We start from the raw sequence: 18,567 nt of genomic DNA on the forward strand, positions 1-18,567 counted from the left end.
ATTGATTATATTAATTAATAATACATAATCATAATCATCAATTGAAACTAATGCTAAAATATCTGGATTTCGTACTCAAATCCTTTTAATGCCTTAAAAATACTGTGTAAATTCTAGTAGGTTATTAGAATTACAAATTCTATATCCTTTTTAAAATCATTTTTACAAAGCTAATTTTTTGTAATTGTAAAAATAGGTACTTACAGCTTGTATTATATAAATAAAATATATATCGCATTTCTCGATCATTCTATATCTTTTCTAGAAAATTTCTGGATTTAGACAGAAAAGATCTTCGAGGATAGATTAATAAGAAATTTTCAGCACTTATGAAAGAATATTTTTGTTATTATAATATATAGCAGCGGTTCCCAACCTTTTCTGCAGTAGGCTATTCCTCCCCATGCAATGGCCCCTCCCCAGCATACTCACAAGTGTTTATTGTTTTGTATTCAGTATTTATTTTCTTTTATTACAAATTAAATTATACCAATAAGGTTTGATTGAAAACATGAAGAAAAATACAATCCGATTTCTAAAAATGCAGATATATCAATCTACAGCACTTCGCACAAATAAAATGGATAATATCTGTGCAACAAGGGGTTTATTCCTTCTGAATAAAGTTATAATAATGTAAATTAACACTAACGAGATTCGAAACGGTAACCTCAAAGTATAAAATTGGCTCACCGCCACCAAACCACTGGCCACTCTTTAAATAATAGATGTTTTAGAGGTTTAAGTAATTGCGCAATTTTCAACTTTAATTTTCTCTTTTAATTTTGAGTATGGCGTCTTGCTTCTTGGCACATGTCAGCCGTTGGAGATGCACTAGAGTTTGATCAAAATCGGTGAATCCAACGTCATACCGTCTCGTCGTCAGTCATATACTGAATAGCATTGCACTCATTAGCTCGCGTCTCACCGGTTGGAATCACTGATATACGGTATCTGATTTTCGAATAGTTGCTGTATTTTAAAAATAATTTCTAAATAAAACGTTATATATTCAAAGAAAAAATTAATAATCGAACGAACGACACTCCAAAATCTACTTATCTTTTTAAATAATTTTATTAATAATTTACAAATGCGAATATAAAAAATTTCCCGTATATTGATTTAAATATGTAAGTAATATTAATATTTCTATACTGATAGCACGCGTAGTTATTATTATTTTCTTTCTTTGTTAATAAAGTATTAAACAAAATAATATAAAAAGGGTTATTTTTAAAATTCTTCACTGTATTTAGGTTAATTACAATTTAAATTCTTCCGTTCCGTTTATAATCGCGAGCATTAAAAAGCCACGTGACGAAAGAATGTGTTTTTAACACGTGTTAAATAATAGACGGTGTTTGAAATCTTTTTGGTCGAATGTCTATTATTGTCTGCTGTACGTACGAATTAACACGTCTACCGACACAGCATTGAGAAATGCTTCCTCTCTCGATATTTCTCCTGTTGCCATAGTGACAATGCAGTCGGAATATAGAATTAAATGCAGACGTCGATGACTAATATTTGCTTCTCGTTCATTCGTAAAGTATCAATTTATGCGACTCGTTCCATTAAAACATTTATTTTTAGAATTTATATTTAGGATTTTCCATTCACTTTTACCAGAATACACATTAAATTGAGGCTAGAGACGATCGATCCACCGTCAGTATCCGTTAGATAAAAGATTACAGACTAATTTTATTATTTACGAAACGCAATAACAGAAGCTGAACGATTCGGTTATAAACTAGACTGTAACGATTTTTAATGCCCGGTTATTGGCATTAATTCGGTAATTTCGGGTTCCTTCTTCGGACACGGCCCGCCATCTGTTGGTCAAAAATATAAATTGAAACCAGCATATCCAAAACTTGATTTCTTTAAGTTTATTCTGCATAAATAATTTTTTATCATATTTTTTTCCATTTAGGTTTTCGTTTCTTTCCTACATTTATCAATTTCGATTTTTCGTGCTGATCGGAATAATAGTTTTTTTGACTCCCAAAAACGTCGAAATGTAGAGATTGTCGAAAATCGTACGGTATTGATTCGGCGTGCGTTTCAAATACAGGATGGTCAGGTGGATTATCGGAATGAACCTGGGATGCTACGTGTCCAAACGTAACCATTGTTGGTTTTTCGATTAAGGAAGTTGGTCTTTTGTTTGGTCGGTGACCAACAAAGATGGGAACAGGACGAGAAAGAAAGTCGTATCCGTAAGGATCGCTGTAACTTAATCTAGTAGTAGGACTTCGTATTGGTGGTGTAGGAGGAATTTTTCTCAATTGTGACACCTAAAAAATTAAATAAAATCGAAGATAATTTAAGTATTTATAATAAATAATAATCAGTAACATTCTGCTAATTATTATTATTTATTTATTTATTCGTTTCTTACGTAGATCCTAAACGGCTTATTACGTGATGGACTTACAATAAGAGCATTCGACAGAGATGCTTGAAATATATTTGCATAGTAACCGATTATTTCATTATAAATCAAGACGGGAGTTATTTTATTAATCGTCTATGGTCCTATGCTATTGTTTAGTAGGCCTAACTCGAAACGTTTTCCTTATTTGATCCTCGTATCTGAGATGATTATAGACAGCCTTAGCTTATGTATTAATCGTATTTAATTTTAAATATAATATAAACATAGCATAAAAGAGCAAAATAAAATATTTAATGCCTGATTGTTCGTTTCGCCTACTATTTTAAAGAAAGTGTCCGTTTAAATTAAATAATTCGTTAATCGTTTTATATCGGGCTCTCCATACATTCATATGATTGAAAATACGATAAGGAAAAGTCGTCTGCTAGTTTTTGGATTCTTGATTTTAGAATTGAAATATCTACAGTATTTCCAAATTATAAATATTTCTTGATTCTTAAACGTATTTCTTATATAATAACACGACACATTTTTATTAAAGATAAAGACTCTGAGATATTACTAATATAAATCTAATGATATTTCATTCTAAAATTATAAACAAAAAAAAGACACTATTGCCTTATTTGAAAAATTTAGTCAACAATGGATTTACCATGAATTTGAATTTGGTGTCATAATGATTAACTTTTTAAAACTTGATTATAGTAAATTTATTTTCAGAGGTTGCACGCTAGGTTAAGCATGATGACGTTTAACGACGTTTCAACGATTTAAAATGTAAAAAAGTTAATAAAATATAAACGCAACAATAAGAATTTTTTAAAGAGGAAACGTGCACATTCGTTTTGTAATATAATTATACTTCTACAATATTTATTTTCACACCAAACAACTTTTAAACCATTAATAAATTTTACTGCATTCAAAATCGAAATTAGTATTTTAAATGGTTTATTTTTAACTCTTTCCGCCCTGTGGGCACTAAGAGGGCCTCATGCAGCAAGCCCATTATGGGTTCGGCCAGGCCCGCAAAGGAGCGGCCGGGTGGTGAGGGACGGGGACGGACATAGGTTTTAAATGGTTAAAAGGTAATATAATTTTAAATAAATTTTATAACAGTTTAGTCTATTAAAGATTTAGTTATAAATTAAATTTTTTTAAAGCAACGAATAAATAAATTTTAGGAGAGAGTTTCCAAAGTGAGCATTTAGAAAATATCCAGTAATACGAGTTTCTTTTCTTATAAATATACTCTATAAATACAATAAAAATAAGAACAAAATTATGATACGTAGTTTGAATTTTTTCAGAAAATTTTGTTTACGAATACACATAAGCATATGCATACCATACATATATACAGTATATATATGGGTCTGTGATTTTGAAGGAGTTTGTAGATTTCAGTAGTTTGGAAACCGATGCTCTAACCTCTAGAGCAGTGTTTCTCAAACTTTTTGGTCCGCGACCCCCTTTTGCACTTAAAAATTTCAAAGGACTTCCGAAGAATGAGTATGTGTAGAAAAACATCCCGGAGGGAGGGGGATTAATTTAAATTCAGGAGGAGTTAATTTCTTTTGTTTAATTAATCCATTCCATGTTGAAATTTCTCTCCGTTGCGTGTCGCTTTGCGTTGAATTTTTGTCAATGTTAAAACTAACGAAATTTTTTTAAAAATTATTTCTTTATTTTTCACAAACAAAATAAATATATTGAAAAATATAAAAACAAAAACCATTATATTTCGGAAGTTTATCTAGTCTCAAAACATTCCGATTCAGCGCAACACAGTCCTCAGAAAAACAAGCATAACTTACTATTCACGATGGGAAAAAAGTCTCGTTCAAATACTGGCGCGTCCTTAAGTACTCTCTCATGGTCGCGCCAGGCTGCCAGCTAAAAACGCATATCAACTAAAATAATATCGGAGTATCCCAAGACATAGCCAAATATTGCAGCACAACAGCACTAGCGGAAATTCAAATTTGCCGACTGAAACGCTTTCGGCTGATCGGTTTTCGGATAATCGACGCTCTACCTAAGTCGATTTGCCTACAGACGCAACGCTGCTAGCGAACATCGTTCCAAATGACAACGCTATTCTATCATAGTTTAGGCGGAAAGTGGAACTCAGGAATTCCCCAATAGCGCACAAATTTATGAATATTATATTTAGGCTCGTATTTAAATATTTATGTTTTTATTATTTATATGTGCAATTTATTTAAGTAAAAATTATTTTATATATTTTTTATTTCTATTATTTCTAAACATGAATCTATAGTAAATTTATAAAATATTTGAAAAAAAAATTGATTTGGCATCAATTCTTCAGCCTCCCCCCAAATATTTTTCACGACCCCCACTTTGAGAATCACTGCTCTAGAGAAATTCAGGAATTTGGAAATTTGCATCAGGGCGTCACTGTTAGTATTATAGTTCCCTTAGCATAACTTTAGGTAACAGTATACTCGTGTTAATAAAATAAGTAATTTTTAATGAAATGTGAAAAATGTAGTTGCTAATTTTTAAAAATATCCAGCAACGAGTTGCGTAATTTTCCCGGCGAAAGACACAAAGACACATTAGCACAAGTTAAAACTGTGTGGGCGCCATCTGCTACGAGATTTTATTTTAACATTTAAATAGGAGTCAGTTTCCCACAGAAAGCCCACCCGAAATGTACCCTACCCTTGGGTGATCGCCCATATATTACGTCACCTTATCCTATCAATCCAATTCAGTCCAATCTTCTTTTCCACTTAAAAGTTATATTTTCCTATATGGTCTATTCTTACTCTTATTCCATTTTGAAAATAAACATGGCGGAGAAGACAGTATGAAATACTATTGTGATCAAAAAGTATCGGGAATGGTTCATTTAAACTGAGCATGTTCAAGAGGGCACTGTCATTTTTTTTTTTTTTTTTTTTTTTGGTATTTGGTACGACTTTCATCGACATCTAGTAGCAATCCATACGTCATCGCAGTTTTCGTTTGCAAATAAACATTTGTTTTGTGAGTAAAGAATTTTTGCGCCGGCAATTTTTCAAAATGTCGAGTGTAATTAAGCAAAGAACGTGTATAAAATTTTGTTTTCGTAACGAAATTACTGTTACAAAAACATTGAAAATGTTGCAAAAAGCCTTCGGTGACGATAGTCTTTTTTTTTTTTTTTTTAACTCTTTCCGCCCTGTGGGCACTAAGACTCTTATAGACGGCCCATTATGGGTTCGGCCAGGCCCACAATGGGGCGACCGGGTGGTGAGGGACGGGGCCCGACATATCCGAACGGACCACCCCCTGAAAAATCCCTGGGGAATATTCGATCCCGGGTCCCCCAGAGCGGTAGGCTGCCACCTTGACCTCTCGGCCATCCGGCCGTCTACAATATAGGCTATTATGAATATACTTAAAGTTAATAATTTTTTTTAAAATATTGAAAATTTAGTATTATCTAGATTGGCAATGGCCAATTTTGTAACAGCTGAAGTCTAAAAATTAATACAGCTGACCCTTGATAATCCGACAGGTATGGGACCAAAGGAGTGTCGGATTACCAAAAGTGCCTGGATTACCGAAAGTGATTACATATTTGGCATTGTTTTGCTAGCAGTAGCCTACAATAGTCCTACATTTTATGAGTAAAATGTCGCCTACGTTAATATGGAAATGAAACACCCATTTCGGTTAACTAAAACATGTTTATTAAAAGAAATATGGAAGCCAATAAATGTACAGTACATACAGTATGTATAGCCATAAATAAACAGTACTTACAGAACTGCTCACGGAAAACACAAGAAATGTGTGTAATCGTGTAAGAATTGGGTGGGAAGATTCATGTCGCGACATCCTTCTGTGCAAGCAGACACGTAACGGGAAGGGGACTACAGTGACCTTGACAGGAGGTGCGTCGGACTACTGAGCATGTCGGATTACAAAAGCGTCGGATTATCAAGGGCCAGCTGTACGTGTTTTATCGCGGGGGACAGAAGAAGTTTGAATTTTATAAGTCCCTAAATAGGAATGGACTTCTAGGAACTGAAGTTTCATTTTAGGAATGAAAATAAGAAAAGAAGCCTCTAAATTCATTGCATTCAAATTTTAATATTTATTTTATAATAAGCATAAAAATACATATAATTTTAAAATATTGCCGGTTTACGTTATTTTTAATGAGAACGTGGTTTCTCAAAATTCAATGCTAGTTTTATTTAAGGCAAATGTATAAGTTTAAAGAGTTTTCATTTCTCAATCAGTGCTTCTATTAACAATTCAAATTGGAAGTTATGGTTTCTGACTTTAAGGTACTATTGATTTTTTTTAGCATGAGTAGGTGGATATGTGTGATATGATGTCATAAATATATTATGTAATAATCGTTGTTATGTTCAAATTTCTCAGAATTAAACTAATACACGAAGTTTACAGGAAATCTCACTATCACCGAAATAATTACATCATCTCTTGTACGTCATTTTAGATAACTTACGAATTTATGGATTTTTAGTTTGATTTAATTTCATAGGATACAGAAACTCATACGCAATCTGTCAAGGAACGATGCATCACGGAATAATTTTTATAAGAAACTGGCCCCTATTTAGTGTTAGATACGTGAAGGAAATCCGGAAAACTCCACGTGGCCAGAATGTTGGTGAGGTGCGAACCGGCGACCAATTACAAATATTCAGTGTTTTTATTCACTCGTTCACTGGTGTGCGGATTCTCTTTGATAATATCGATTGATTACAACTATGGACTCGATATTGTATAGACGGAATTATATGGTTACTCGAGATATAATTCACGGGACATATGAAATGGCCTGGCAGTTAGTCATCACTGATCTAGATTCAAATTAATGTAACTATCACAGTACTACAAAGAATCGGCCCACCAGTGGCCAAGCGGTCTTCGTTCCCTGAACACTGGGAGTTCGGTCGTGGGTCGTGGGTTCGAGCCTCGCTCGGAGCGGCTGGCCATGTGGAGTTTTCCGGGTTTTCTCCACGTCTGTAACGCCTAAATAGGGATCAGTTTCCCTTAAAAAGACCTCCCGGAAGTCACCCCCTAGGCAGATCGCTCAAGTGTTGCGTTGCCATAACAAAACAAAGAATTAGTGATGTCACTAGTTTAAGTATAAGTGATGGTCTCTGATGATAATTGTATTAATAACAGGGCTAATGCAATTATGGATGATAATATCCGAGCTGATTATGAAAAATCAAAACGATTTAACAGTTCAAACTGGATTCAAATCCTGATTCTTCACACCTCCATCGAAAATAGTACAAATTGGGAACATGAAGAAATGCTTTAATTAAAAACTGTGGCACGGACATTTCATTTTAAAAGTACAGTATAAAAATAAAAATATCTTTTTACTCTTTCCGTCTTATGAGCATTAAGAGGGCCTTTTTAGCAAGCCCGTTATGGGTTCGGCTAGGCCCACAATGGGTCGGGAGGGTCGGGAGGGTCGGGAGTGAGGGATGAGGCCCGACATATCCGGACGGACTATCCCCTGAAAAATTCCTGGAATTTTTCGACCCATTCGGATTCGGTTCCAGATCCCCAGAGCGGTAGGCTGCCACCTTAGCCGTTCCGCTATCTGGCCGTCAAATTAACGAAAAGATTGAAAACTCCGGAATAAAATTAAAATAGTACTATGAAGAGAGTATTATATAGAATGTTTAAAGAAGGCATCTTTACAGTTAATCTTCTGAATATCTAAAAATAGTTTAATGCCTTTGATGCAATTTGACAGGTAATTTTATTTTATAACTTTTAATTAAAAGAATTAAATTTATAATTTTTGGATACATACATAATATGAATAATCCAGTTCTAAAATTAATCATTTCCAAAAATATGCGAACATTCATTTAGTTTTATTTTGCATTATATAAACTTGCATTTAGCATGTTTATAGGTGGAGACCGGGGCAACTTCGGCATGTTAAGAATAAGTTAAATTTTGTGTAATAAATACTGCTGTAAACTGAAATAAAAGCGTTGTTTATTGTCTACCAGAATGTAATCTTACCGTAGAACTGGTTAAAATCAGTTTGGAAATAAAAATAATTATAATAATAATAACTTTATAAAGAGATAGCGATTGCCGAAGTTGCCCCCATACCAGGAGCAACTTCGGCAACAGTAATGGAGTAAGATAGGGAGGTATATAAATTTGTGTTATTAACAATGTATACGTTGGAATTCACTATTAAAACAAAGAAATACTCTTCCAAAGACCTATTTAATATTATAACAACGAAATACAAGATCAAAGGCATATTTAAGTAAAGAAAATGTAAACAAAAATTAATTACGAAAAAATCAAACAGATAATAAATGAAAGCATTCTAATGCAAGTTAAAAGCAATATAAAGTAAAATGAATTAGTGAACTCAAATAAACAGTAGAAATTAAATATGCTTAACAGGAAATTGTTTAAGATAGGCAACGCTGCCGAAGATGCCCCAATAATGACGATTTAGAAACACTAAGTGGAACCCTGAGAATAGGGTACTAAGCTATGATCTGGTCATGTGAATAATTTAATGTTTTATCCTTCTAACAGGAAAAATAACTTTTGTTATTATAGAATTATAACAAAACATGCCAATTCTATATAAATGAAAGCAAAATATTATATGAAATTGAATGAAACAGACAACTTATTTGATATTTCAACTGCGCTTGTCGGAGAACAACACAGACACCATACTCAACAAGCCGTCATTAAAACTCAACTGTCTAGCCTCTAAAGAGAGTCTCCTTTTATTTTGTTCCAAAGAAAATTTGACTGACGAACTTGCCCCGTATGCCGAAGTTGCCCCGGTCTCCCCTAATATCCGATTTTATAATCAGTCTGTATGAAATGTTTAAAATTTTTTCAAATGGACGTTATCTCTTTTGGGACTTAATTTCATATAGTGTAGTTAAATTCAAACTTTAGAAGAAAGATAATTGGAGAATTAAGAAAAAATATTATAACCGATTTTTTCCGTAATAAACATTTAATTTACTACAATTAAAGGACAGTTTTGGGAAAACATTTACAGTTTTAGTTTTCAATATGAAAGTTTAAAAATAGTTAATATAATACTGTCATAATATTAAATTTATTTGATTAATATTTAATTTTTCAATTTTTGAAGTTTTTGCTTATATAAATATATAAGGAATAATTATTATAATTATATATATTTATAATTATATATAAATATATAATTATAAATATATAAAAATGTGACATTTAAATTACATTAATGCCATTATATGCTTCGAAATTTAGTAATTAAAAAGTAAATTAATAATTATAATCATTAATTAGAAGAATGAAATTTTATAAATCGTTCATAATTTTATTAAATTAGAATCTATTTTTTCGAATTAGCTAATTAACGAAGAAATTTGATCGCGTTCATTTATGATATCAGCTTAATAAACAATTCCTTACGGGGAGGAAAGAAACAGAAAATTTCCTCGAATTTCTATCATAAGCTGACGGATATCCTCTGTTTAACGAATATGTCAAGGCTATGTGTCGAGACAGTTATCAATAATCTCTATATTAGTTTGATCAGAGTGTTTTCAAATATTTTAAATTAAATAAACGAATGTTAATGTCATTCGACTTAAAAACACATATTATATCATAGTTAATAGACTTTTGAGAGAAATACGTACGTCACTCGGTAAAGAATGTCGATAATTTATTACTTTGTCGGGTTTTTTCGATTGCCAACTGTGTGAAAGATTTTCTGTTCTGCAAATAAAAATTTATGCTCTAAAATGTTTAAATTTAATTTTAATATACTTAAAAATCCTGTATGTATCTTACTCATTATCATCAGATGTTATCCAAGACGTAAATGAAGATGCTACTTTATCATCGTCCTGTTCATATTCCGCTAAGATACTATCCAACAAATCTAAACTTGATTTCACTTCTGAGCTAAAAAACATTTTAAATCGAATGTTTTTACGTGAATATTTTTCTACCTTATATGTCTATCTGGTAAAATGTATTCAATGATCTTTCCAAATATGTCAATTTTCATCCGTGGGAGAAGGTGAATGATCTAAGACACCTACGTGATTAAACAAACGACAGAAAAAAATCATAATTTTATATATTTTACTTAAAAATCCCATCGGTAGAATAGAAATCTTCTAAACTTAAATAAATTCCGGCTATTATATAAAATAAAAATATATTTTAAAAACAATTCATTTTGCTTGCAGTTCAGTTTTTTTTTAAAAATTATTTCTGCGCTTTAACTAATTTGAAATGTTTATTTTCTGAAATAATTTCTACAGAATTCAATAGGCATGACTTAAATGTTAAGGCAAAGTTATGCCATTCAAAGAAACGCCAACTTCTGAGAATTTAAAGCAATATTTTATTATCTAATGTCAAAATTTAAATCAATAGCAAAGTTATAACCGTTATTTTCATTATAAATTGCCTGAAACATACTGTATAGTTAATATATAATAACTATACAGTATACTACATGAAACTGGGTATGTAGTATACTGTATACTATATACAGTACATAATAGTATCTATACTGCATACTATAAACATTAAGTTTATAGTCCTACTATAGAGATAGAGAGAGAGAGAGAGAGAAAGAGAGAGAGAGAGAGAGAGAGAGAGAGAAACATACTGTATACAATATAGTTTACAGTATGTTTCTAGCATATAGAGTAGGCTATACTATAGCTTGAGACATACTGTAAAGTAGCTATATAAATTGTATAGCTAAAACCTTTTAATCTGAAAAATATAAAAATGTCTTGCTACTTTCATTTACAAGTTTTCTAAATTGAATAAAAGTTGTATATTTGAAGCTTAATAACTAAAATGATCAACATTTGTGAAACTCAATTTGTATCTTAACCAAATAATAATTAAATTAAATGTGTAATAACTTCTGTAACCATAATAAATATTTTAAGTCATTTTGAAAAAACAAACAATGACTTACTCGATAGAATGATTCCTTCTTACAATTCTCCATTTCATCATTTTTATAAAGAGAAATTTTACTTCCTTCGTGTTTTTTGTCGTCTGCTCGTTATAAAGTCACGTGACTGACAATTAACGCCATCTGCTTTACTGTGAAATTTGACTAATTGTGCGACAAAAGTAAAATGCTTATTAATCCTTTAACAATATTTTGAATATTTTAATTTTTTCATTAAATGTTTATTAAACTACAATTTTCGTTTAATTTTCTTAATTGGTAAGCCGAAAGTGCAATATTAATGCAACATGCTCTAAATTAATTATGTTTACTACATCTAATGTTATCGCCCCTGAAACAATTTAAAATAAATAATATATTATTTATTTTAAATAGTAAGTAAATTTATAAATAAATATTATTTATTTTATTTAGTTTTATGATTACGAGAACATACTCAGACCACAGTAGGGCGATCTGGTGGTGAGCGACGGGACCCAGTATATCTGGAACATATCGCCAATGAAAAATTTCTGGTGAGTTGTTTGTCCGGATCAGATCTCGGAAGCGATACGCCAGAGGCAGACATGTACTGTACAGTACGTCGCCACGTAGCCGCCAACTTTCTCTAGTTTAGCGACCGCCATCGAAAATTAAGCCACGCTGATTTTGTTGTCGGCGACGTGTGCCGACAACGAAAACGGCTTCCTACATATAAAATGCATATTTTATTACTATTATCTATAACAGAGTCCGAATTCTTCTTCTTTTGGGGAAGATGCAGTTAGAGTTAAAAACTGCAGTTTTTAATTTTTATAACACTACAGTACTAGAAAAACGTTTAGGACCACTCATGCCTCCTAGTTTCCCAATAATTAGAATTAATTTTCTTTTAATGTTTTACACATACATAAAATAAATGACAGCCGTATGGCCGAGAGCTAAGATAACAGCCCGTCGCTATGGGAGACTCGTGATCGAAACCGGACGGGTCGAAAAATCCCAGGAATATTTCGGGAGATGCCCGTCCGGATACATCGGGCTACGTTCCTCATTAGAGGGTCGCCCCATTGGACCTTGGATGAATCCATAATAGGCTTGTGAAAAAAGTCCTCTAAGTGCCCAAAGAGCAGAAAGAGCTTTAAAAAATACAAGGTTGTATTATTATTTTATAGTTTTTCACTTTTTAAATATAAAGTATTTTTTAAATGGGAAACGTGAGTGCTTATAGTGTGCCATGCCGGCAATAATTTTTTAACTGGCACACGTCTGGCCAGAGCAGTAGACTGGATTATTGATTCCTTTTCTAGAGAAATTGTTCTTTTTAAAAAAATATATATAAAAGAATTCTTAAATTTAGGTGTTACACACGCTCAAGTAAATTTTAAGATTTGCCTATTTTTTACAACTTATTTGGAGGTGACAATTAATCTTTCATTCCGACTTTATCCCGCAATCGAAGCAACCAGAAAAATTTAATTAAAAGTTTTAACGAATTGTTTGTATGATTGCGTTTCTTTCGATGCCTTTCGACAACGAATAGTTTTTGTATGCCGTTTTGGCATTGAAAGCTAGAAGTATTTTGTTGTTTAATTGAAAAAGTCGAATAAAAAAATAATAATAAAATTTGTGCGAATAATTTAAATTTATTAAAGTTTGCTGATAAGTAAGTTACAATTGTCCCTCCTCTGATTTATTAACTAAAATTGAAATATTTTGTTTTAAAACATCCTATTGTATTATTATATATTTTTATAAAATTAAATAATAAATTTTCGGATTTTATATTCGTCTAATAAACTAAACGTGGATTCGGAAATCCAAGATTTTATAGAGAAAGTAAGAAAACATTTTTTGTTAAAAGTATAGCTAAATAACTTTAAAAATGTTGATATGATGAATGAAATTAATATCTTAATCTAAAAATAACAATTACTTACATATAATATTAAAAAAATTAATAAATTAAACGAAAATGTGTGTGTATGTGAAAAATACAAATTCTTGTTTCAACTTTCCAAAATATATAATAAGAAAATATTACTTTAGAATAAATTAAAGTATTTGACATCTGTAAATTTCATTTTTATAATTTTATTTGTAGTAACTGCTAAGTGAATATTTTAAATCGATTAATGCTTTGAAGTAACGGTGACGCATTTGTCAGAATGTCAAACGTTTCAAAGTGACGAATTTTTCGAATATATTGTAACGTAAAGTTCGCGCCGGGTATGTCTAGACCCGTTCGACTCACGAAGGGTTAAGAGAAAAATTTTTCCGGAAGTTCTGTGTTTTCTCCTCCTTTTCTCGAGATTTTCTGGAAGAATTTTGATTACGCGTAAGTAAATTATTATTTTTGATTTATAACTGGAATAACTCAAGATATAAAATATTAAATTGAAACATTTATATTTTTAGATTTTAAATTTCGTTTAAAATGTGAGATTTTTTTTTTTTAAATTAACGTTGAATTAAAGTAATTATTTCAGATTATAACTAAAATATGATTTCTATAGTCATATCCACTCTGATCTTCATTTCCTTTTATATTCCGTGTGAATACAGACGCGTAAGAAAAAACAAAACCCACAGCTTCATGCCGAACACAATAGCGAGGTTGAGGCCGAAGTTTTAAACGCGAAAACGTGTACGTCGGACGTTCAGCGCCGCTTTCTTGTAAGCCTAGAAGTTTGACAATGGCGTTTGGAAAGTCAGTGGAATCATGTTCGACATTCCAAACGCCATTGTCAAACTTCTAGGCTTACAGGAAAGCGGCGCTTAATGTCCGACGTACGCGTTTTCGCGTTTAAAACTTCGGCCTCAACCTCGCTAATATCACGCCGTTATAACCTCACGTCGACAATTCTTTTACTGATACAGTATATCTTTGGCGTTTTAATTAAGACATATGGGGACGCCTTAACAACACACTCAATACAGGCCTTACATACTCAGAGGTTAGAACACAGCAAGATCCTAGAATATAAGGTTGTATCATACGGAAGAAACGATTATCATCTGTTGATTATTTGACGTCATTTGAAATGCCAAAGCAAAATACAGGTATCTAGCTATAAGCGTACGGTAAAAATAATAGCAATCAGAAGTTAAGAGCTTTAATTACATGGTAACATTACATTTATTATAATTTATAAACCGCTTTTAAGTAAGATGAATCTAGACTATTGTACTATTGTTTAAATTTCTGCGTTTAAAGTTGAAATTTAAGTGAGTTTTATTACATTTTAAATGAAATCGATTCTGTCTATTTTTGTGATTTAACAAAAATATAATTCTTAAAAGATTATTTCTATAAATTCTGTGTATTTGATTCCTATGGTTTCTCATGTTCGAACATTCATTTAATTTCTATAGTCAAACCATATTTTTTAAACCACAAATTATATAAGTTATTTTAATTATAAAAAATTATATAGGCCTATTCTTGAAATGTTTTATACTCAGATACCGGAAAAGATAGTCTATTATTTACTTAAAACTAGAAAAACAATTTTGTCAAAAATTTTTTTTATATTCCTAATCTCTATAAAAATTATGATTAAGTCAAAATAATAAAAGTTATTTTTGCTACTTGTTAGAACTTTATTTTGTAACAGAATTTCTTTTATCACATTAAAATTATATATGTACTGCATGTTGCACTTATTGTATTTTGAAAATTTATAATTAAATATTACTTTTTAGATAATTAGATGTATCGTCTTTACTCGCTTTTTATGCTCACTTTTTTCTTTTTTTTTCTTTTGACTCTTCTAGTCTCAAAAAATTGGGGTACGCATTACAAACAGAAAAAAGTCGATTTGATGCAACCTCCTACGCACAGTTTGTTTTTCGTCCTGTTCGGATATTCATGTGTATTACCACAACAGTATAGACACGATATACGTTAAGCCTGCTTAGAGCAAACACAGAACTCATAAACGGCAAGCAAAGAGGATTGTTTTTCCCGATTCTTCAAAGCCCGCGTAGCACGAAGACAAAAGCACTAAGTGGAGGCCAAGACGATTGTTTTTCCGATTCTTCAAAACTTGCATAGGCGAAGAGTCTATGCAAGTTTTGAAGTGTCTTCTTTCCAAAGAAGACACCAAATAGAGGCGAAGATGGCTCTCTTAGTTTCATTCTCCCGAAGTCCTAGTAGATCGAAGATAGAAACTCCAAGGTGAAACGAAGATGTCCGTTTCTTTCTTCCCGATTCCTGGCCAATGCGACCGTATCAATGTCTCGCTATGAATAGCGAGTTTTCTAGTTTTTTCTTTATCTTGAATAGAGTCGTTACGAGTACGAAATGAATTATATTTTATTTGTAATATGTGTACATTTGTTTTATTATCATCTAGATACGGCAAGTTTTGAAATTCAGAAGTATTTATAAATGTTTTTTAGTGTGACTTAGGACGAATGAAACTCACTAAGTGATGTTAGTCACGTGTGGAGTTACATTCTTTCCAACTCTTGATGGAACTCTGACGCAGCCACCTCCACGTGGTGAGTTCTGGGTTGTCATTCGTCTAGAAACGACGAAGGGCAAGCGAAGAGCTGCGTATTTTCTTTGAATTTGATATAGGAAGGAAGGAAAATAAACCAATACAAGTAGGAATCATAAAAGTAATAAAATTAATTAAAGTTTAGAGAATTAAATATTATAACTTTGGTGTAAATCGCTTTAAATTTTGTCTAGGTGTTAATTCAAGTCATGGTGATGATTTTCAATCTACTCTACAAGTATTCAGCTTTACCATGAACCAACATCTGAGCCGTTGAAAGTGAGTGGTGTAAGTCACTTTTTTCAAAGAGACAACGTTGCTGCTCAGTTTCAGTTCCTGACAGCATTATTTCCTTCAGCGACGCCAGCAGAATATGAAAAAAAGGACACAAGCTATAAAAAAGGGCATCGTACATTACGCAAGAAGCTTCAAACTATGATTCAACGTCGGATCAGCGCTCCCATAAGGTGGCGCTGGTTGCAGTCGGGGCTAACTTGGCCTTGAAAACAAGGAATACGGTTTTGATCAACATACGACGAAGTTTCATGGGTCAATGGACAGATATCGTTCGTTAGTTTCTTTTACATTTGCATAATAGGCTAGACGTCACGAATTTTCTGTTGCTTGGGGACCTCTTGAGGATTCGAAAAAGGGGGCACATGCTTCAAATACCCCAATGTAGGAGCGCCCCTAATATACATAATCGTTGTAAAGAAACAGGAATATGTAATATGTATGTTACTTATTCACAGATAAAAGCACTTAACAATAAATTCTCAGTAATTTTTAAATCATACTTAACTTCAGAATTAAATTTCTCAATATAGATGAAAAGTGACTCACACCACTCACTTTCAACGACTTATATAACTTGTTAATGTCAACGTTCTTTCCCCCGATTTATAGGAAAGAAATTCTGGTTGTGAATTTGATTTAGTATTTATTACGGAATAGTTTAATTTTAAGGATAGAAATTGCAATGTTTGATAAAATAAATATTTATTTTCGAATATGTTCTAACATATTACTTTTTTTTTTTTTTTTTTTTTTTTTTTTTGTCTTTTCTCCAGCTCCCGTAAATCTTGCATGGCGCTTTCTCTTGTTCTCCATTGTTACTTAACACTTCCATTGTTACTTAACATTTTGGTACTTAAATTTGGTACCCTGTGTACCAAATTTCAACTTTCAACTCCTAACAGTTTTAGCGAAAGTTAAGATGATTACGTTATAGTCAACCTTACCCATTTTCACAGAATGCAAGAATTGGGTCCTCCCTGTTTCCAGACTAATTCCAGAATTTTTAGATAGGTCTAAAAATATGTTCGATTTCCCGCAAAAACGAAAAAAAAACTGCATCTGCGCCTTGCACGTCGCTTTCTCTTAACACTTCCATTGTTGACACGGCATTGTTGACACTTCCATTGTTACTTAACACTTTCATTGTTGATGGAAGTGTTAAGCCTTAATCCTGTCCCTCTCCTCCGTGGGAAAAAATTTCGAAAAATCCCTTCTTAGTGTGCGTTCTCGTGACGTACCCTTACTGTGTACCAAATTTTAACTTTCAACTTCTAACCGTTTGGGCTCTGCGCTGATTATTATTATTCTCGTCTCAATCATCTCTATTATATATATAGATAAAAGCCTACATAATGAATAAATTTCTAAAATTATCTAACTTTTAATTTGTACAATGCTTAGCATATCCTATTTATTACGTGTTGCAATATGTAATAAGGAATCATATAATTAACATAAAATTCCATTGAAAGAAACATTTTTATTTTAAATAGCCAATTATAAAAAACAGAATAACAAATATAGTGAATTACATTACATTACATCACTATATTAAAATAAAATAGCAACGAGTTACTCAACTTTCCCGGCGACATTTAAACTTTTGACGGCGCCACCTGTTATCATATTTTATTATTAAAAACTTTTTATATTTTTAACTGTATTATAAAATGGCAAAAAGCTTAATATTGAGGGTAGGGATAGTTTCATTAAAAAAAAAAAAAAAAATGTAAATGGTAATAACGAATAAAATCGTTATTAAGTCCAACCCTACTGGAGACACAAACGACCCCATTATCTCCCCACCCCCTCCACCTTTAACCACCAAAATTTAATAGCATCAATCCCCCTAATAAACAAACTTCCCTGCATAATTTCAGAAATTTTCGACAAAAAGCACAGAAGTTATTAAGCTTCAAACAGTGTAAACACGCGCGCACACACACATACACACACTAATATCCGTACATACAGAAATTACTCCCGAATTTTTTGCGTTTCTCGACGTTTCAAGGTGTTCTAAGTCTAAAAATGCAAAAATCTGGGGGGGGGTCATTTTTTGCTGGATCGCCATACTTTCCTTCTGTATAACAGCCGGGAAAGTAATAAATTGAAGATAATATTTTAAGTAATAAGCAATATAAATAATAAGCAAATAATTTTAAGTAATAAGCAAAATAACCGGCGTTATTTTCGGGGGAGGATATGAACTTTAATATGAACTTTTATATATAAATCTTTAAAATTATATTATATTTTTATTTATTTCAAAAATACGTAGACAATGCCTAAAGGCAAAGATACCCTTCCTCTAAATAATATATCAGACTTCATGTAGACTGTACAGAAACAAAAAAATTATTAATAAATTATATAAA

General features: G+C 31.9%; 1 protein-coding gene across 3 annotated transcripts in view; it reads right to left on the reverse strand.

The window, feature by feature from the left end:
* Positions 1-1,572: 1,572 nt before the first annotated feature.
* Positions 1,573-18,567, reverse strand: part of LOC136989101 (uncharacterized) — a 246,419-nt gene continuing 229,424 nt past the window's right edge. The window contains exons 1-4 of one of the 3 annotated variants that reach the window (XM_067287207.1): positions 11,409-11,535; positions 10,256-10,369; positions 10,102-10,180; positions 1,573-2,303 (exon numbers count right to left, since the gene is read on the reverse strand). In XM_067287207.1, the coding sequence (XP_067143308.1) occupies positions 1,920-2,303; positions 10,102-10,180; positions 10,256-10,369; positions 11,409-11,449 (618 nt within the window). In that variant the 5' untranslated portion in view covers positions 11,450-11,535 and the 3' untranslated portion in view covers positions 1,573-1,919. Of the gene's footprint in view, positions 2,304-10,101; positions 10,181-10,255; positions 10,506-11,408; positions 11,536-18,567 lie in introns of those variants that run through there. The other 2 variants (XM_067287208.1, XM_067287209.1) reach the window with 2 other exon arrangements.

The sequence above is a fragment of the Centruroides vittatus genome, unplaced genomic scaffold, assembly GCF_030686945.1.
Source record: "Centruroides vittatus isolate TY-2023 unplaced genomic scaffold, ASM3068694v2 scaffold_435, whole genome shotgun sequence".
In the NCBI taxonomy this organism is placed as follows: domain Eukaryota; kingdom Metazoa; phylum Arthropoda; class Arachnida; order Scorpiones; family Buthidae; genus Centruroides; species Centruroides vittatus.